Source organism: Carettochelys insculpta, chromosome 3, assembly GCF_033958435.1.
Source record: "Carettochelys insculpta isolate YL-2023 chromosome 3, ASM3395843v1, whole genome shotgun sequence".
Classification (NCBI taxonomy): domain Eukaryota; kingdom Metazoa; phylum Chordata; order Testudines; family Carettochelyidae; genus Carettochelys; species Carettochelys insculpta.
The window spans coordinates 133,184,043-133,205,643 of NC_134139.1; the positions used below are offsets into that span (position 1 = coordinate 133,184,043).

Consider the following 21,601-nt stretch of genomic DNA (forward strand, 5'->3'; position numbering starts at 1 on the left):
AAATTTTAAAACATCACTTTTAACTGAGCTACCTTTAAAGCAACCACTATTTCATGAAATCCTGCAATTTAAGGACTATAATCTATTGTCTGCATTTACTACCATTTTAAAAAAATAAGGGATGGGACAAATTAAAGCACTTGAAATTGTGATAAATCAAACATTTATTTATGGAAGAGTTACATAGTTTCAGAGTTATTGTTTAATGTTTATTAATTCTGCTAATACAGATGTTACTAACCTATTCAAAATACGTTTGCCTGATCCATTCTGTATTTGTGGAGAAATTTTATTTTGCTAATGACATCTTCAACCTACATGTAACCTCCCAGCAGAAGATCCATTTTTCCATAAACTTGGGCAGAAATGTGAAGGATTATTATTATTTCCAACATTCTTCACTCAGCAAGGAAAGACAGGTACATTTTTCTTTTATTCATAAAATATCATGTCCATTAAAATAAAGTTTGTTTTGTTGTTCTAAACATCATCTGTGCCTTGGAAATTTAGAACTACTTCAATATGTATCTTCAAGTCAGCAGCATTGCTAAGGGTACCCTCATGGCCCCACCCGTATGCCAACATTTTTATGGCTAACTTAGAATAATGCTTCCTCAGTTCTCGTTCCGGAGTGACCCTCCTTTACTTGCATTACACCTATAACATCTTCATCATCTGGACCCAGTGAATAAGGCCTTTGAACAATTCTACCAGGATTTCAGCGATCCATCCTACCATCAACCTCAGCCTGGACCAGCCCACACAAGAGATTGATTTCCTGGACACTACCATGCAAACAAATGATGGTCACATAAACACCATCCTATAACTGAAATCCACTGACCACTATATTTACCTGCTCACCTCCAGATTTCATTGTGAACACATCACGTGATCCATTGTCTATGGGCAATCCTTACAATACAACTGAACTTGCTCCAACCCATCACACAGAGGCCTACAGGATCTCTAGCAAGCATTTTTAAAACTACAGTACCCATCTGGGGAAGTGAAGAAACAGAGTGACAGAGCCAGGTGAGTACCCAGAAGTCACCTACTATAGGACAGACTCAACAAGAAAAGCAAAAAAATGCCACTGCTCTGATTACCTACAGCACTCAGCTAAAACCTCTCCAGAATATCATCAAGGTTCTACAACCTAGCTTAGTGGTGATCCCTGACTCTCATAAACCTTGGGAGGCAGGCCAGTCCTTGGTTACAGAAAGTTACAACAACAACTATGAGAAAGTATTTGTCATTGTTTCTTCTGACTGTAAAAACATTGTTAAAACAAGCTGAAAATTAGTTAATGTTGGTTTCTGATCCTCCTTATGTCCAAATGGCTTTGATTTCCAGCAAGATGGCTGCCTCTGGCATGATGCTAAGAAGTGCCAATTTCAATTTTATTTTTTACGTAATTGAAATGCATTCATATTGCGACTGGGGGGATGGGGGTGCTGAGCAAGGCTAGTATAATTTACCCAAAGAGCTGTTGGTTGGAAGGAAGTTATTGTTATGAGCCATATACTTCCCTCAGTCCAAAAGCCAACTCCAAACATTGTCACATCAAAGACTGGGTGTGACCTTAAGAGTCCTCTGGATTGATCAACACTGCCTGTTCTTTCTTTTTTTTTTTTTTTTGGTCAGTTGTTACATATTGATGGAGACTCTCAACAGAGTAAGAGGCTGAAAGAGGCATAATTTCCTATTGTGGGCTAAATCCCAAAGGTGGCAGTAGGTCAAGCTTTTAGGTGGGGTTCTATAATTCTCTCTAGCTGTTCATTAAGGACATTTCTGAAAGCGCTCTTTAGCTCTTTGCTGTGGCTACTGGGATGCTCACTGACATGCAAATCCTGTTTCTGAACACCTGCTCTTTGTTTTTTTCTCCAAGCTTTTAACTAGGGTGCAGCACTGGAAAGCAGTAAGATGGAAACTCAACGAAAGTAAATTATATTCTGAACTAAGATAAAAGATTTTTAACTGATCACAGTTACTGGGTGGGGCATTACAAAAAGTGTCCTAAAGGCAAAGCTGCACTATGATGCCAATTTTTTCATCCAGAGTAGTGTGGTGAACCATCTGAATCACAAGCAGGGTTTCACACTCAAATATGTATTAAAAGTGCAAATTATTAATATTTTTAGAATAAACTCCCCAAAAGTTATATTTTTCTAAGATACTTGTTTATACATTTGCACTCGGATGACTTCAGTGCTATTACCTGAAAGATTATTATTTACTTCTTAACATACTCCAAGACACTCAGATTCATTGGCTTTGCTTTTTTACAAATCTCTGTTATTTTGTTTTCATAGAACAAATCAGGCTTCAAATTAATGTGTATCACCTGATACTACCCAGAAGCAACTAGTATAAAGGACCACATAAAAATAAATCCGAGCCTTTGTAATACCCTTTCAAAGCGGGCATATAAATGCAGCAGATCGAAAATGCTAATGAAGCACTGATATGAATATTCAGTGCCTCATTTGCATAATGGCGGACACTCACTGCATCAAAAATGCTCCTCTTGAAAGGCAAAATAGCCATGTACATGGGGTTCCTTAGAAAGGAAGCCCCACTTTCCAAAGTACCCTTCTTCCTGAAAAAAACTTAGGAAGAAGAGTGCTTTCGAAAGCAGGGTTTCTTTCTGAAGGAATGCCTTCTACACAGCTATTTTGCATTTTGAAAGCAGCACTTCCAATGCAGTGAGTAGACACCATTATGCAAATGAGGCACTGAATAGTCATATCAGTGCTTCATCAGCATTGTTGAGCCACTGCAGTTACATGCCCCTTCCAAAAGGGAGGGGAAGTGTAGATGCAGCCTTTAGGCGGGGACTAACTTTGGATCAGGATAATATGTTATAAAGCTAATCACTGAAATGTTACAATAAATCAAAACTGCCTTAAAGATTGTTCAAAACATTCCATTACAACCTACATATTTCAAAATATTGGCTTTAACATAGCATAGCTATATACCTCCACAATCCACTAATGCATTTCCTTTGCTATGTCTTTCAATTGCTAAGGATTTTCTTACTCCCGTTTTTTGTACAACACACATTTATAAAACTCATCATGCTATTGGGAACCATTTCTTCTTGGGTTGACTTTGCATATACCTGAAAGCATCTCATTGCTCCTAGATTTTTATATGCTATAGTCCAGTGAACTCAAGCAAGCCTGAACTGACCTTGACATGTTCCTGTTTAACCTAAGGTGATAATTCAGGAAGCAACTGATCAGCATCAAGTTTAAAATCATTCTTTTTACTGGTTTTAAGGGAAAAACAAGAAAATCACAAAGAATCCTTGAGCTTCAGCATTTACTAGCCTAAAGCCAACTGCTGTTGGATTCTTTCTTGTCCGTATCTTCTGTCACAAAAGAAATTTGAACCCAAGGTTTTGTGACCAATTCATCAGACTCTTTTTTTTTGTTTTGCTTAATATAAAGTTTGTCAATACAGTGACTTTATTTTCAAACATCCTTTCAAGTAAGTTGACTTCTGCTAAAAATATATCAACATTTGGCTATAATCAGTATAATTTCCCTCGCCACCCGCCCCGTCCATTCAGAGACCTTTGTGAATCTAGGATGTAAATTGTGTTACCTTGCCACTTTGCAGCACTTGACAAACAGCTGTTTAAAGACACCCACATATGTTCATACTTGTAACTGTTTTCAAGACTCTTCTAAGCATTTTGCTAATAATTGCTGTGATATTTTTGCACATTCAGTGAATTTTAAAGTACAAATTTAAAACAAAAAGTTTTCATCTTTAACACAAAAACATGCCTCTGTATCTTTTACATGGGTGAGGACAGCCAAATCCCTGTCCCAAAGATGACCAAATTTTGCCTAGCTGTGCACTTCATTAGCAACTGGCCCCAAAGCCACACATTAATAGCATTAAATAGAAAAATTTACTTTTATCCAATAATGATCTTACCGTTTCATCTTAAGATTTCAACATACTTGTTGGGTAAGCATCATTGTTGTCGGTAGTGAGGTGCAGGTGTTCAGCAGCTTTGAAAATCAGATCACTTATTTTGCTATCTAAAGTTAGGAGCCCCAGTAACTTGCTCAACATGAAGCAGGAAGTCTATAGCAACAGAACTGTAAACTACCCATTGCATATGTGGCTTCTCCCTATGCAGGTGTAACATATAGACACTGCAGGACAACTTGCAGTGTTATATAATGGGGCTCGAGGAGCATAGTTCCACACTGAAGAGTGGCCCCAGATCTCATCCTGCGATTGTATGGGACTGCATCTGATCATGGGGATATATTTCCCCAGCACTAACCAATCTTCTACAATGTACCAAACAGTCCACACAGACCTTTTGAGCTGTTGCTTAAATAAGGTCAATATTAGAACTAGTCAAAAATACCCATCAGAACTATTGCTGGATGGAACACTGGAGTTTTCCCAAAATATTTTTTTCAAAGTATTTGTGACTGAAAATCCAATGTTTTCAACAGAAAACTCAAAAATTTCCAGGGGAAAATAAAGTTTCAGACCACTTCAAATCACTGCACAAGAGACATCTCAGTACATAAAACAAAGAGCTTCTGCCCTGATTTCTAATAAGTCGGTAAATAGAGGACACTTTGGTTATAAGCTAAAAAGACTATAATTCTTGTTTCACTCTTCACTATTCTCTGTTCATTCCCCCTGCTCTGCCCCACCCCAAAAACATATTTAGTCCTTGCCACAGAAAAGGAAATGTGAAAACTTGGTCATCTATACGACCTAGTGTTTTAGTAGACAAGCATCTCACTGAACCACATCTTTAAGGAATAATTCTTCTCTCAGGCTATGTCTACACATACTGGGAATGTCAACAGCTGTTATGCAATTTTAGGTATGCCGATTGCATACCTAAAATTGATTTTGCAGCTGTCGACATTGGTCCCTGTCCTTACCGCAGAATGCCAATGAGAGCGCAATTCCAGCTAACATTCCTTCATCCTTGTGGCTCTCAAGGAGTTCCTGGTCGATATTGACAGTGGAATGCGGTGTTTTGTGCATGCGCAAAATGGCACCCTGGAAGATCGAACCTAAGCATTCAATCTTGTGCAGCTGGTGTACACCTAGCCTTAGTCTCAATGTTTCTACTGTCCCTAAATACATGGGAAGTAACTACTTTCCATTTATACCATGCCTTTCATCTAAATAGCTCAGAGCTCTTTGTAAGCGTGATTCAGTATTATTTTTCTCTACGTTATAGATAGGGAAACCTAGCCAAGTATTTACTGCACACCAAAGAAAACAAGTGTCAGATATGAAAATAAAACACAGCTTTCCTGATTTCTTGCCAACTGCTGTCCCCACTGGGCCATTCTTCTGCTTTTCCACTGTATGAATGAAAGCTGTACAAACACAGGCAGGGAAAGATTTGAAAAAGACAGTTTGTGTCTGGATCACTAGCAACTGCTCAAGCAGTAAATCATGGAATCTAAACAGAATCTGTCTCATCTGGAGCCCAGATTTGTTCCCAGTGACATCAATGAGAAATTTAGAAGAGGTTTCGGTGAGAGCAGGAACCAATGACAGCTTAACATATAACATAAGAGTTGAAATTCACCCCGCACAACCACTTAAGAGTACAAGGTCTCTGTCCTGCACTCATGTCCACGTCAGTGTAGCTACAGGCTTTGAGCATTTCTCTAAGTCATTTACACTTTGCTTCCTAAGGTGTTTGCACCTTTGTGCCAGGGTTCTGAAGACTGGTCCACACTACAGACTTTGGTTGATGTAGGGCAGCTTAGGTCAACCTAACTTTGCTTCTGAACTGTAACATTGCTCCCTAGACACTCCACCACCACCAGAGGCACAGAGCTTGGGTTAATGTAGTTAGGGGGAGGCAGTTCTGTGCAGACTCTTCATCACTTACATTGCCTGCTGGCTGATAGTCTTGCCACCCACCCCCACAGTGCTTACAGCTGAAGCCCCACATACACCCCAAGGTGTCAGTCCGAGGACAGGCAGGGGATTCCAGCTGTGAGCCCAGCATAGGGCTTACATCCCTGGGTATGAAAGCTCCAGCTGCGAGCCCCACCTGAGGCTAACAACACAGGCTGTCAGCCCCCTGAACTCCCTCCCTTATGTTGCTGCAAGGGTTCCTAGTGAAGACATGCACCACCAGCAGTTATTACACAACTTAAATTGACTATTTTGTAGGACAGGCCTGAGAACAGAACATTGCCCTTTCCAGACCACAAGGCTCTAGATGAGCTCTGCCTGAAGAAAGATTGCAGATTCTTCTAAGTGAGGAGAGACAGAGTGCCAGTGATTTCATGCCCCTTCCTTCCTGACGACCATCCAATTGCAACTTCCTCTGCGGGGACTCAGCCAATAGAATTTTACACCACACTTGTCATACTCTGAAGATGCTCCACTGCCTAGGTGCCAGCCCCAGCCACCTGGCAGGTTGCACTAGCCAACTCAGATCCCAGGTGATGCCACTGGGGCTTTTAAAGGGGCTTGGCTTCTTCTGTGGACAGGCTCCTGGGTGTGCTCAAAGTACAGAGACAGCCTTGCACTGCCTCCTTTGTAACTGGACTTGTTCACAAAATATATTGCAGTCTATGCTTCCAGCCCTGCCTTTCCTGAGAGTGGCAGGGAGAACATTCCCTTCTCCCAGATACCACACACACCTTCTCATCAGAAGGCTTGGGAACAAACCAGTATCCCTTCTCCTGGTTGCCAGTGTTTGTAATTTGCATCACACTCCAAAGCTGGCTTCTCAGAAACTGCATTTCAAGCCAGGTACTTTTGTACAGGATCCACCCTGCTGCATGATAGGCACGCATTGGAAGACACATCAGCTCAGTCCTTTTCTCGCAAATACAGCTGTCTTCGAAATCGTAGCAGAAGCTACAGAGCCAGGTGATGCACCTGTTATGATATCAAGTCAAAAGCACACAAATGGAATGTCTGTGAACTACATTAGAACCTCTCATTCCAGCCAGGCACTACCACAGCCTGCCTGGGATCTCACCTTTTCTTTGCCACCTGGTCCAGAGGAGATCTCGGAAATGCCCATGGCACATGCCTTCACCCTGGGATAAGCTGGCATTGCTCAGTGTGGGAAGTCTAAAGCCATCTGGAAGCAACTTTCCAGAGGGAGGGAACAAGACAGCAGACTTGTGGGAGGCCAATGAACTGAGGCTCACATCTGGGAAGCATAGTCCTCATTTCAAACCCTTTCAAGAGAAATCTAATAGCATTGTTTTAGCTAAATGACCATTAACAATTAATGCTCATCCTTTCTGCCCTTCTGCTAATCACAGACCAGTTAGCGAAAGACCCTTGTGACTTTGCTGGTCTTGCTGATTCTGTCCCAGAAGTTAAAAATATGCTGTAAGGTGATCTACTTTTGGTTAAGGGTTATTTACCTGCAATCTAAAGGTCCATTCCAACTAGATACCTCCTTTTTCAGCGAATAGTGCAACCCCAGAATACCCGAACAAACACCATGTGATGTGAGGGTCCCTGCATGGCAGTTATTCTATTTCACCCAAAAAACAATAAGAAGCCCTGTGGCATTTTATAAACTGACAGATTTTTTGGAGCACAAACGTTGATGGGCAAAGACCCACTTCATCAAGTGCTGCATTTTTGCCCATGAACGCTTATGCCCCAAAAAATTGGTGTGTCTATAGGGTGCCACAGGACTTCCCATTGTTTTGGCGAATACAGACTAACACAGCTATGCCTCTATTTCACCTGAGTTTTCCATCATTTGACTTAGCTATTTTATGAGTATGGAAGAGAAAAAAAGACATCTTGATCTTTAGAGAACTAAGGGGGTCCCTTTTTGGTTGTTTGGGTGTTGTCCTCTTAATTGAAAGATTGCTCTCTGATTTAAAATCTACTATTGTACAGCTCCTTAATCTACAGTGGTGACTCTCCCACAGAGACTTAAAGGAATTGTAAGCAACACATTACAATCTGGTATTTTGCTTTTAGTTAGTTGGTTTTGTTTGCCTTTATGTGCAGACTTTACTGATAGAAGTGCTTTAAATACTCCACAGATTAGAGTTCCCTTATTACGCCCTTCTTCACTCCAGAGGAGGTGCACTCCCTATAAGGATGGCAAGTCCCCACATACCAGGCTGCTGGGAGATTTTAAGAATCATTCCTTTCAGTGCGGGCTGAGGAGAGCCGGGTGGCACAATGTCCTTTCGAATGCCTTGGGCAGCGCAAGTACCTCGTGCATGGCTATCATACCTGCTCTGTTGTGGGAGTTATGGCCTCCCGGAAAGGGCAGTGAAGTAGTTGCCATGATCCTGTCGCTCGCCTGTGGGATTGCAATGAGAGATTTCCTGCTCTTGAAAAGGATATAAGCACCTGCTTCAATAGTGCCCGATTTATAGCCTGCTCCCACTGAGGTGAGTGGCAGAAGTCCCATCACCATCAGGACAACATCCTTTACTTTAATGGGAGCCGGATGGAAAGGGAGGCCAGGGCTTCACTGATCAGACAGCAGGTGCTGTTCTGCAAAATTTCCTAGCCCTGATCGATATTCGGGTTAGATATACACAGCATACACCGATGATAGTCTCAAGGCAATGCTTTGTGCAATTACTCTGGAATATCAAATTACACCATATTGCCCCTTGTACTGAAATAGGGCTTGATTCTGCAACCTGCTAAGCAATACTCGCCCCTGCCTATTGAGATTGATAGGACTACATGAGAATCTAAAGATAATTTGCCTGTGTAAGGGCCCCAAATATACTCTAAAGCCCCCTCCTTCTTTTCCATGAGACTGAAAAAGAAAGAACATATGAAAATCAATGGAGAGGTGGAGATGCAAAAAGAATAGAAGACTGCGTCCTATTTCTCTATTCTCCCAAGGTTGGTGGAAGAAAAAAGGGAGAAATATGAGTGGGATTAGGTGATGTTTCTCATTACAGGCCATATAGTTAACACCTTAAACTGAACCGGTGAGCAGTTACTCTGACAAGGTGTCTGGCTGATTTCAATAGAATTGCTTATGTGACTGACTGCACCCATGGGAAGAGAAGGGGAACAGAGCACTGTGGCCCTACATGAGTGCGTTTCTTGGGCAGGTAGGAATGTTCACCATTGTTTTGCAGAGATTTTTTTGGCTATGGTTACACTAATGAGTTTTGTGGACCAAACCCTGGTTTCATCAACAAAACTAGCACAACGTCCATACACAAAATGCATTTTGTTGACAGCTTGTTGACAAAACTGAACACTTTTACCGGTAGCATTCTGCCTCTCAGCTATGAAGCATAATGCTGCTGTTGACAGATTCTGTGGACAAAATAAGCTGTGTGGGGGAGCTTCTGAGGGGCGCTTCTCTCAACAGAGCATCCACAACAATGGGCAGCCCTGTCTGCTGTGTTTCCAGGTGCTTATTTTGTCAAGAGAGCAGACAGTGAGTCCAACAGAGCTGAGCACACTCCTGATTGGCTTTTGTGCATGACCCCGCTCTGTCGACAGTTTTGTTGGGAAATCTGTTCTGACGGTGACATCTGCCAACAAAGTGCTGTAGTATACCCATAGCCTCTAAATCCAATGTATTTTGTTTCTTGGCACAAAAGAGTAGAAAAATATCATTTCTATTATAGCCTATGTGAAACAGAAATCAACAATGATCATAAATGTGACTGCTTGAAGATATGGGATATTTTTTTCCCTAACATCTGAAAGCAATTTAAATTGAGAGGGTGGGAATCTCTGCATTTGGCCTTGTTCAGAAAGTGTTTTAAAGAAATCTTGGCCATCAAGAAAAATCCAGCTGATCTTCTGTCATGGTTTAAACATTAAAATACACTCTTTAGGTTTCAAAATACTCTCTAGTGGCAAAACATTCCGAGTCGAATTCATTTAGGACTTGATCTAAAGCCCTTTTGAAGATAACTGACAGGCTCCTTGTGACTTCAATGAACTTTGAATCAGTCCTTTGATTACTATTAGATAGTTAAAAATGGTATTTTCAAGAAGCAAAACTTATCAAAGGCATATAAGAGAACTACTAAAAACAGAGTAGTTTGTCAGCAACTTTATTTTTTTAAAAAAATCGCATGACAAACCAGAACCAAGATACTGTGTCCACTGTACATCATTCATTATAAAACAAACATACACCACATTTGTAGTCTACCAAACAAAGAGTGTATTTTCTTTAAAATGATATCATGCGTGCTTTTAGATTCATGCTTTCAATATTTATTTTACATTTGCTATTCAAATATTTTTCTGATATAAATAATTGCAACTGGATCAAATTGTGTACCTGTTCTCTTCCTATATGACCCTAATAGGTACTGCAATGCTTTTTTGTTTGTTTGTTCTTTTTAGACAAGAGTAAGCACAGCTGAAGTGTAAACAATGTGTACAGAGGCCAGATACGTCTGCAGAATTGTGACTACTGTCCATACTTAGAACAAGTGGCAGAAAAAATACATAGAAAAGAATTGTTTCCAAAAGGCACAATTTCCTCCACACAAAGGAACAAAACAAAATAGATGGCGGCTTAACCACTGGCACCTGGGGCTTGTCTAAACTTGCGGGTTTTCTGTGGAAAAACCCATTTTAAACAAAAAAAAACAACCTTGTGTCCACATTGCAAAGCTTGCTATTCTGAAATAACAAGGAATTTAGCTTATGTTTGTACTGCAGCTGCTATTTCAGGGGACAAAGGTATCCTGAAATAGCAGTGCTGTGGCTTTTCACAGCACTACTCCAATTCATACGAGGAGTAACGGAACATTTGGAATAGCCCCTTATTCCAAAATTTCATACTGTCATTCAGAATAAGGTATTTCAAAATAATTTACGCAATTTGCATAGTGCAGATTGCATAAAGGATTTCAAAACAAGTGTGCAGTGTAGACGTAGCCTTAGCTCCAAATAGTAAACTCCACCAGAATGAACAACTGTTGCAGATCCCAGTCTCAATTTTGAAATTGACTCAGTGGCTATGCCTACACTGGAGCGATTGGTTGACAGAACTTACTGTCGGAAGAGATCTTCCAACAAAACTTCTGTCCACAGATTGTGCCCACACACGAAAGCAGATTGCTCTGTTAATCCACACTTTCAACGGTGATCAGCTGTACTGCCTGGCTGCTCGTTTGACAGAATGGCTAACTGGAAGCACAGCAGACAGGGCTACCTGGTGTCCCAGAAGCCATCTGTTGACAGAAGACCCCCCCCCAGAGCATCCACACTGGCTTTCTGTCGACAGATTCCATTGAGAAAGGCATTCTGCCTCCCGGGGGGACGGCAGAACAGTGCCAACAGAAGTGCAGTGTTCTGCTGATTTACTGTCAACAGAAGGCATTTGTAACACAGACACTATGAGTTTTGGTGACAAAACACCAGCTTTGTCCACATATTTCTCCAGGGTAGACATAGCTCCTGAGTATTAAGCAGAGGTAATTATGATTTGATCGGCTCTTAGGCAGGCACCCCATCAGTGCTCCTATTTCAAAACTGAGCTCTGTGGTGTGAACGCCCAACTTCCAAATGCTCTTGCAATGTGAGCGCTCCGCTAAGAACTAACCTATTTCGCCCTTAGCAGGTCCAAAGGAGCCATTTCTGAAACCCCTGCCGTGGGGAGTGGTGCTTGGTGCGTGGGAACTGGTGCTGACTGACGCTCACCCCGAGGGCTGGGGCTTTGGCAGGTCCGGGGGGTGGCGCCTTACAAGGGCACCGAAGGGAGTGTGAGTGGCTGGCTAAAAACAAGCATCTTCCCCTCCCACCCCCCTCGCAGGAGCGTGTCCCCGACCCCCCCCCCCCCCCGACCCCTGTGATTTCCCCGGGAGGGCAGAGCCCGCTGCAGCGCTTGGAAGCCCCTGGACGCCGGAGCGGGGCGGTGCTGGGCCCGTGAGCTCATTGGTCGGCGCTCCTGCCCCGCTCCTGGTCGCTCGGGTCGTCCGTGAAGCAAACGTCCACGTCGCTCTCGTTGTCAGTCTTTGGCTCCGGCTCCTGGGGCGGGAAGCCGGGCTCGCGTTTGTCCTCCGCCGCCTTGGGGAGGCTCTGGCCCGGGTGCCGGGACTTGACGTGGCGCTCCAGGTCCCGGCGCCGCACCAGCACCTTGCCGCAGTACTCACAGCGGTAGGGGGTGTTGCCCTCCGCGTGCAGGCGGATGTGCTTGTTGAGGTTGCTGGGGTCGCCGAAGGGTCGCAGGCAGACCTTGCACTTGAGCGGCTTGTAGCCCGTGTGCGTCCGCATGTGGATCTTCAGGCCGTACTTGCGCGAGTAGAGCTTGCCGCAGTACAGGCACAGGTGGCCCGGCTTGGCCTTGGCCCCGGCCCCGGGCTGGCCGCCGCCGCCGCCGCCGGGCTGCAGGCTCTCCAGGCGGCCGCGGCTCTTCTCGGCCGCCAGCTCGGAGAGCTGCTGCGTGTGCGCCGCCAACTCGCGGTCCAGGCCGGCCAGGGAGCCCAGCTCGGCCGGGTGCAGCGCGGCCGACGGCCCGTTGAAGTAGGCCACGGAGTCCGGGTACTTGAGCAGGTTGCCGAAGTGCAGCTTGAGCGGGTAGCAGGGGGCGCTGTAGAGCAGCTCGCCGCCGTACAGCGTGACCGGCAGCAGCGGCAGGCCGCACTCCGCGGGGTAGGCCGCCTTCAGCCCCTCGGCGGGCGGCAGCGAGAAGCGCTCCACCTGCAGCCCGGCGGGCAGCGGCGCGTAGCGGCCGGCCGGCAGCGCCCGCTCCACGTGCTTGAAGGCCGAGGTCTCCTCGAAGTGCGAGAGCACGGGGAAGGCCCGCAGGCCGCCGGCGCAGGGCAGCGCGCCCGGGGGCACCTGGCCCTTGGGCTGCGGCCCGCCCTTGCCGCCCGCCGGCGCCTTGCCGAAAGCCAGCCCGCCGCCTTTGCCCTCTTCCGCCTTGGCCAGGCCGGCCGGCCGGAAGGCCGATCGGCCCCCCGGGTAGAAGCTGAGCCCGTTGCTCCCCGCCGAGCTGCCCACCAGGCCGAGGAAGGGCCCGTGGCTCCTGGCCGAGCCCAGGCTCATGTCCAGGGCGCGCTCCTGCTCATCCTTCCCCGCCGGCCTGCGGCCCGGGCCCAGCTTGCCCAGGGGCGGGGAGGTGGCGGATTCCCGCTTGATGCCTTCCCGGGCGCCGCCGGGGGGCTGCAGCAGGCCGGGGGGCCTCAGCGGAGCCGCGCCGGGCAGCTCGCCCGCCGCCTTCGGAGACAGGCCGAAGAGGTCCGAGGAGCGGCAGTGCTCGTGGTGGGGCAGGAAGCCGCGGCCGTTGTTGAGGCCGCAGTGGAAGTGGACGTGGGCTTTGAGGCTGTTGGGGTATCTGAAGGTCCGCCAGCAGTACCAGCAGATGTAGCGCTCCTCCCCTGGGGAAACAAGCGGATCCCGCCGTTAGACACCCGGCAGCTGGAGACTGGCCCCGCTGCCTTCCGCCTCAATGCGCCCGTGCCCCCTGCATCAGCCTGTCCACGCACCGCCTTCAAAGCATCGGGGCAGCGGCGTGGGCCTGGCCACTGCTTTTGCTCCCCCGCCTCCCCACCGGCCCAGCAAAGGCCTGATCCATCAGCCATTGGCGCCAATGGGGGCTCTGGCTGACTGCAGTGGTTTGGCTCCGCTCGCCTCAGCCCCCTCTGGCGCCCCCTGGAAGGACTGGAGGGCCACGGCTGCCTGGTGTGTGTTTGCGGGTGGGTCCCACTAAAGCCCCTCGGCTTAGGAGCTGAGCTGGCCTGGCCTGGTAGGACTCGCTGGGCGGTGGTGGGCGAAACTTTTGGCCCGAGCTAACCCGGGCTTGGGGAAAGGGGAGCAGCTGGTGCCTTAAATCGTCCGTCGCGGTCCCATCTGTTGACGTTCTCAGACTAGGTAGCGTATGCCGATGAGCTGACTCAAGTGAACAAAGGCCAATCTAATGATCGTGAGCTCCTCGTTAGCCGGCGAGACAACCTATGTGTATAGGCCATATGTAATCATTCCTTTTCAGGGGACAATGCCCTTTGTGCCCCATCCCTCAACATTTTGGCTTCCCTCAAGCGGAACAAACCGAAATGGCCGTGTTTGTATTATGACTTCATGTTTCTTTAACCTTAGACTTTTCTTTCTCTTTTTGCTTTATAGTGACCTCCCTTCTGAGGACTAGAATAAGTCATGGCCTGTTTTATCAGCCCGGGCATGGAAATATATCCTCTGCAGGAGTTTTTCTTCTGCCTTTTTTTAATATGGAATGGTCCCTCCAACACGTACAAATTAGACATTTCAAACAAGTGAAAGCTCACAATAGCAGCCATGGAGGCTGTACCTTACCGGCCAGCCCTGACTTTAGAGAACACGCTCCAAAGGCAAAGTTGTGGAACTGAGCAAGTAAAACAGTATCGCTTTCCAAGATTGCTGGAAGCCTATTAAAATATGGGCGAAGCGTCTTTGCAAACATTAAGAGGTGCAAAATCAAGCAGAAAGCAGAGTAAATAAACATCAGAGGCTCCTGCTTCGGCTTTTTTAAAAGTCTTCGAAACAGTTCCGACGTGTGTTACAATGACACATTAACTTGCAGCCTAGCCCAGAAGTGAGGGCAAAAGCAGCGTGTAGAGTGGTTGGCTTGTTAGTGAATAAATTCACTTGGGTTTAGCACACTAAACAGGCTTTTAATTTGACATTCTAACTCGGGAACGAGCCTGTGGCTGCTGGCGCATTCAGCATCACTCAGGATGAAATAAAAGTCTTTCCACCCCATTCCTCTTCGGAACACTTTCATGCGCAGCGAATAAGGAAAGCTCAGAACAAAACGCGGGTTGGGTGTTTTCTCTCCTGTTCAGTGTTACGTCGTGTCTGTCATGCATAACTCTGGCTGGTTTGCGGGGAGTGAATGGTCTTTTCATGGGTCTATGCTGGAATCTTAAATCGGGCGTGGTGTGTTTTTTCGCACTGCTGGGCGGAGTTGCGGGAGGGGGAGCGGAGGAAGGCGGCGTGTGTCTGATTCTGTCCAGGCCTTAATTGCTCAATTGCAGTGTGTCTGAACCATTTCAGTAATCCTGTTACTGAGCATTGAGAGACAGGTAAACTAGCTTTAAGAGAGGAAAAGGCCTGCCGTTCGAAACCCCCACTGGTCTTACAAGCCTAATGCGTTTGATTTAGAAGCTTCTGCTTTTTGATCCCTTTCAAAGAAGCTGCGTGGGGTTTTTATGTTCTTTACAAAGTAGTTGCGACACCTCCTCAGATTTGCTCCAAATGCAAACGTATCCTGAATATAAACAGGTTATTTCCCTCCCCCCACTCTTTCCGCTGTTCCAGAGAGCCTTGTTTATAACGTTACCTCAACTGAAAAGTAATTTAATCTAGTTACAATATTTGAGCGGCATTTTTTTAAAGGCCATCACCAAGTGCATAGCTGCTGGAAGTAGGGGTGCAAGAAGAACTGCCCTGGCTTGCAGTGATTCCCATCAGATCCAGGGTTTACTTTTCGGTTGAATGGCTCTTAACTCCCCCCCTGTAAAGGTTATTTTAGCTCCCCTGCAAAAACAGTAATAATTACAGGCACACTTTGTTTTGTGCCGTGTACCCTCAGACTGTACGGTTCAGTCTCAGACTTCACACTGGAAGCTGGGAGACAGCTGCTCTTCCGAATAAGAGTGATTGCATCATCCCTCTTATATTTACAAGTGATTACAAAGGGGGCAGGAACTAAACCTATGTACTTTCACAATGGACCAGCTCCTGTTGTCCTTCCTTTCTGAAAGAGCGGTGCTGTGCTGCCGTTGAAATTAATGAGGTGGCTTAACTACGGCAATATTCGGTGTGAGTTTGTTACAGCAGGGTACTTGGTCGCTTTTCGCTATCAACGCAGGTCAATGGAGCGGAGTCTTCTCCCGCTCGCTGATGCTACCACCACGGGCCAGATTCTGCGCCTTACGCCATGGGTGTGAATAAGAATTTAACCCAACGTTTGTTTCTCATCTCGCAGTACCAGCCATAGAATTGCTTTCCCTTAGTAGGGCGACATAAACTAGCGATGTCCTAAATCATAGCCAGGCCCGATCCTAAATTCCTTCCTGGGTGCTGTGCCCTCCAGGCATAAATAAGCTCCTAGGGATGATCCAACTGCTGCAGGGTCAACCCTCTCCTGGATCGGGCTTCTGATCGGAAGGAATCATGTAAATCCCTGTCCGCTGCTCATTTTGGGTCGGAACATCTATTCTATCAGCAGGCTCTCTCGGCAACCTGATCTGCGCAATAAAACTAAAGAGCGGCAGTGAATCTATTCACGCTCCTAGCAGGCTAAGTAAGTACACCATCACCAACAGCCGCTTGTCCAAATGAGCTTCAGTTCGTTGCCTACGTTTTCCCTAGTGCAAATTTATTCCAGTTTTGCAGAGATTTATGTGCAATAGTTAGTGCAGCTGCTGTTAAAATGCAATTCTACAGCAATTGAAACCCCATGTGTACTACAAAATGCCTGCACGTGGGAAGCAGCACAGGAAAATAAGCTAGCTATCAAATTCTTAGGAAACCATTTGGACAGAGAACTGAAACGTTTCTTATGTCACATTTCGAAACATGCATGTTCCCGTTTGCTGACACTACCGGGTAAGTGTAATACGTTTAAACTATCGTTCATGTTTACACTACAACTTCACCTAGAAGCAAATTACGGCTTAAAATAATTTGTCCAAGACTGATGCATGCCAACTGCTAATTTCCTAGTGCACATATGTGCACTGAATTTGACTTTCACGTTGTTTATGTAGTACCTCCTAATTTGCATAAATTGACCCTGATCCTTTTTTAAAGGGCTCTGAAGAATGGCTGGAAATTGTCCCATTTTTAACCGGAAAGTGGAATCTGAAGCTGTGTCCGAAGGGAAAAGGGGGGGGGGGGGAAATAATGTTTAAAAGCATAATTAAATAAATAACCCTATTTTTAAAATAGAGATTGGTTGTTTTGTAAACGACATTCAGATCCCATTTTTCCGACCAAACTTAGATAGTGTCGGTGTTAAAAAGAATCTAGTTATCTGAATCCAGATAGATGGTTAACTCGTGGGTTCCACTTATTTGAAAAGAAAAAAAGAAAGCTTTAAAAGTAAGCAGAAGGAAGAGAGGACTCGGAAGCAGTGGCTGAGTAGCAAGCGCTGTCACTGTGCGGGTATTGTTTTTAAAGGCTCTGTCTGCAGTGATACTTTAGTTGGGTTTCTAGCGGCATCTTTATATCGCAAAGTGGATGCTAATTATAACGTTGATCTGAAAAGAATAGCCTTGGCAACTGGGAAATCGGCGTGAAGCGCTCTGAGAAAGGGCACCTGGGAGTTGTATTGAAGGCTACGCAGTAACTACTGAAGGGAATAATGAAGTCCAAGGGGCTGTACCTTTCTCGTCGTGTGTCGGAGTAGCAGTGATTGGGATGTCAAACCACTGAGCCAAGGAGTTGGAATACCACACGGTCAGCTCCTCCCCCGGCTGGACATCTCTAAGCGCTCGGTAGTAAATCTGTTGGAAAGAGAAATGAAAAAAAAAAACACCTTCATCAGCGCCCGGTGATCGAGCCCAATGCTGACAGAGAACACTCAGCCTGAAGGCTGCGCAGGCTCGAGAGAGAGACACAGACAGAGAGATACCTGTCCTCCTGGGAGGTCTGCAATAGCTTCCAGTGTCTGTTCTTGTGTGTTTCTGGCAGCCCGGATTAACCCTATCCACTCCAGAGCCGAGCCCCCGGCTTCATCCACTAATTCCCCTCTCACCATCCGGACCTAGAACACAGGCATCAGCCACTGTCATTTCCACTCGTGGGCCAAGCGAGACAAAACACAACCACAAAGCCCTTACGTGAGCGAAGCCTGCAAGTGTTCTTACTAGCAACCCCTTCCCTCACCTTCCCCTCCAGGGGATCGCTGGCTCAGCGGCCAGTAGATGAAGGCCGGATAAGTCTTGAGGATAGCAGCGAAAGGAGAAAGAAGCGCCTCATTTATAAGCGCTAGACTCCGTCATCCTCAATGGTGTGGAGCAGCATCTTACTCCGCCACTACTCTGCCTTGCAGCTAGATGAGACGGTCCCCGGAGTACGCTGTGAAGACGGAGCGGCCTGGCTCTGACAGCAGGGGCTCTGCTTTACTGTAAGCACAAGTCTGTGTCAGCGCTGGGCTGCCTTTGCGCGAGCGCTTCTCCTTCAAATGCTGCAGCTGCGGTGAGTTTTAAAGTTAAGCGCGTTTGGAAACGCCCCGGCACCAGTTTCGTAACGACTGCGGTTTCGTGCCCTCAGCTTGCAGCGGAGCGGCTGTAACCCACGCGGCTTGTCAGAAATAAGCGGGGGAGAGGAGAGAGAATTAGGCTGAGCTCCAGAGTCCCTGTGGCCTCGTCCCTCATAAGCCGCTGGCCCATACAAAGGGAAAACGAAGGGCCGGCTCTGTGAATGACCATGTAATAAAAGTCACTCGAACAAAGAGAGCGACCAACGGAGCCAGATGAGAGATAAATTGGAGCGGGCTGGCAGAGCGTTTAAAAACCATTAAAGGGCATTAAAACTCCGAGCGGAAGTTGGGACCAACCTGCGCAGGGAGGGAGGGAAGGAAATAGAGAGGGGAGTTGCTTTCTGGCCGCTGCACTCGCTGGCCCCTGCACAGCCCCGGCCAGCTGGGACCACTCTCGAGCAGAATTTGCTGGGGTAACTGGTTCGCCTCCGGGCAACCGTGTTTGGTTGCAAGGGGAGATCATAAAACTTGGCGGGTCTGATTCCCGGGAGCCCGGCCCGTGTTCCGCGCACCCGGCGCAGGGAGTTCCAGCCTCGTTCGCTCCCATCCATCGCACGCGTGTCGGGTCCAGGGCGGTCGTGACACGCGTGGATTTGAGCCCTAAGCCACGGGCTTGTTCTCAGTGGCTGTGAAAGGGAAAGACCGCCCTTAACTCGGCGCCCGGGCTCTGTACCGGCAACCGGGGCTTGGACTGCGCCTGGAACACTTTTGCTAACCGGTCTTTTCATCTCTCCTCCGCCCGCATCCAACTGGGAAACGTACCAGTTACTACTGGCGCCCAGATTGCGATACAGGTCAAACGGAAGACGATTTAAAAAAAAACTACGGCTCAAAAGCAACCGCCGTGGTATCCAGCGTGGCTTTGGCTGACCTTGTCCCTGTGACCCCGGTGTCTTAACACCAAAGAAATAAATAGGTCAGTGACATCGAGGCAGACCCCGGGAGAACCCCCTTTCCCTTGCCAGGCCGGTGGCTATGGTTCACAAAGACCAAAGGTGAGAGCAAATCGCCAACAAGGCATCACAGCCTCTGAGAGCGGAGCCAGCCCCGCAGACCTGACAGCTGGCGACACTCCCGCGCACCTAACACGAGGAGCAAGCCTCTCTTGTCCGGGGGTCATCACGACAGGCTCCCTGCAAGCCCGGCCTCTGCAAAGTGCCCCTCTCCCATCCCTCTTCTCCTCGGCTTAATGAAGACCTCAAGGGCAGGGACAGGCCATCACCTTCCCGCTAACGAGACCAGCCTGCCGTAACGCCTGGCACGTTCAGTTCCCCAGCCTGGCACAAGGAATCTGGGGAGGCGCGTATCAGACGCTTCCCTTTTTTTCAGGGCGCTCTGGCTTGGGCTAAACCTAGGCAGGATGAGCCGAGGAGAAGGCAGCCTCTTCTCCTGAGCGCAGCTCCCCCTGCGGTAACGATCACACGAGGTCCAGCAGCGCAGGAGAGACCATAGGAAATACCTTTTTCTTAGGTCCTGGCTCCCTGCGGTCTGACAGGTACTTGCCCAGTTTGAAGATGCCCGGTACGGGACCCAGACGCAGTCCGGCTGGGACGCAACTTTCCGCAGTCACGCTGATGGCCGGAGCCCTGCTCGTTTGCATTGCTGCCCCTGGCGAGAAGCAGTCAGGGACCCAAAGCACTTCTCGGGGCTGGAGTGACAGAGACAGGCAGCGAGCAGGGTGAGCACAGGCGTATCTCCGCCCGCAGAGTGACGCGGCGGTGTGTGCACGCCGGCTTTTCAATTGCAACAGGAGGGGTACCCCGTGGCACGGGGATGCTCCAGGGCGCGGAGTTTGGTGAGAGAGTTTCGCTCTTCCAGCAGCTGCCGAGTTCCAGCCAAGAGGGTCACGTGGAGCCGTTCCCTAACCCTCCTGCATAATCAGGGACTTTGAATGGCTCGCAAACAATGGTCCAGGCGACCTTCCCATTCCTAAAAATCCAATTTGTCAAGGGCAAAGAAAAGGCGCTGGTGAATCAAAGGTCTGGAGGGACCATTAATCCTCAGCATGGGGTATTGTCCCCCAGACAGTTACGATATTTTAAGTGACAAATCCACTGTATAATTTCTCCATAAATTTTGCTTCCTTGTATTGTTCCTAGACAAACCAGTTTTGGAAAATAAGTGACTATTTTAAGTCTACTTGGCTGATTCTTTTGAGGTTTAATATACTTCAAAGATTTTTAATTCTCTTCCCTTGGCTTTATTGTAAAGGCGATTAAACAAAGAGATGGGGAATGTTTTGAGGGCTTGTTAACTTCTATTGATTCCTGGCGTGTGCCATACAGAAATTGGGCAGGTACTTGATGGGAAAACACCAGAAAATACCTACACTTTAAAAAAAAAACCGACCATATTACCATTTCAGTGAATTGGTTTCAAGCCAGTAACCTATTTATAACGGCTCTGCTCCTTAACGCTTACTGTCTTCTGGGATGAAAGGCACAAAATATGAACCATTGTTGCCCTTTTAAAACACAAAAGTGTTGCATGTGTGAACACCGTGGGAATTACTTAATTGGTATTTTTAGAGAAACTCAAGAGATGGAGTCAATATCAGACGTCGCAGAATTCTAGACAGGATAACATTCATACCTTTACAGGGTATGGAACAAAAGTGCTCGCACTGCGAATATTTTTCAAGGTCTCTCTCTCTCTCTCTCTCTCTCTCTCTCTCTCTCCATATAGATATAGATAAGGATAGAAAATCTTAACCTAGGACAATGTGCTTCATACACACGCCATAATTACAAATGATCTGCACTTTTTGTAAAATAAGTGAGTTTATTTTAATTACACAGGTATGAAACACTGGTCTGCAACTATCTTGCAGTTTACTAGAAAGCTCATAAAAGCACTGTGTAGTTCGGCAGGACCGGAGGAATAAGATTTTGGAACGGAATTTATCCTGCTCCACTAATCCAGATATTCACAAAAGACAAAAGAGTAAATATTTGCGCTTTTGGACTTTCCCCATTTCTGAATATGAAGCTTTCTGCGTAATACACGCGAGGTTGAGCTAAACAGGCTACATCTGAATGTTTCTTTCTTTTGCGAACAATGGCAGAAGAACATTTTCTCTATCATTTCCAACAGCAACTGCTCTCTTTATTTCCTGTAGTTTGACCAAACATCCAAAAACTAAGCCGTTCGCAAACAAGCTATTAAAAAGTTAGCATTTTAGTCTTTTAGGCACATCTCACGACAGGTGATAGGAAGCTGATTAAATGCTATTCAGGAGATTATCCAAGCATCAAAATTTGTAGCAGGTCGATCTCAACGTGTCATCAAAGGGTTTTGATCTTTTGTTTACAGCAGCCCTGGCCATAATAATAAACGCGACTGATGAGATGGCGCATCTTTCTCTGAAAGGGTGGCATGAAGCGGGGTAAGCGGAAATGCTCT

The 21,601-nt window shown here is 46.8% G+C and overlaps 1 protein-coding gene across 1 annotated transcript; it reads right to left on the minus strand.

The window, feature by feature from the left end:
- Positions 1 to 11,886: 11,886 nt before the first annotated feature.
- On the minus strand, positions 11,887 to 19,799 carry PRDM13 (PR/SET domain 13). Its single transcript, XM_074988840.1, has 4 exons — positions 19,659 to 19,799; positions 17,570 to 17,701; positions 17,321 to 17,441; positions 11,887 to 13,334 (listed from the first exon to the last, which is right to left on the minus strand). Exons 1-4 carry the CDS (start codon positions 19,797 to 19,799, stop codon positions 11,887 to 11,889), a joined length of 1,842 nt encoding a protein of 613 aa, XP_074844941.1.
- Positions 19,800 to 21,601: the final 1,802 nt, after the last annotated feature.

Coding starts and splice junctions, on each gene's coding strand:
- PRDM13 (XM_074988840.1), bottom strand. CDS start 19,799: ATGCAAACGAGCAGGGCTCCGGCCATCAGCGTGACTGCGGAAAGTTGC. Junction 17,702..19,658: donor AGCCAGGACCTAAGAAAAAG/GTATTTCCTATG, acceptor CCTGTGTTCTAG/GTCCGGATGGTGAGAGGGGA. Junction 17,442..17,569: donor CAGACCTCCCAGGAGGACAG/GTATCTCTCTGT, acceptor TCTTTCCAACAG/ATTTACTACCGAGCGCTTAG.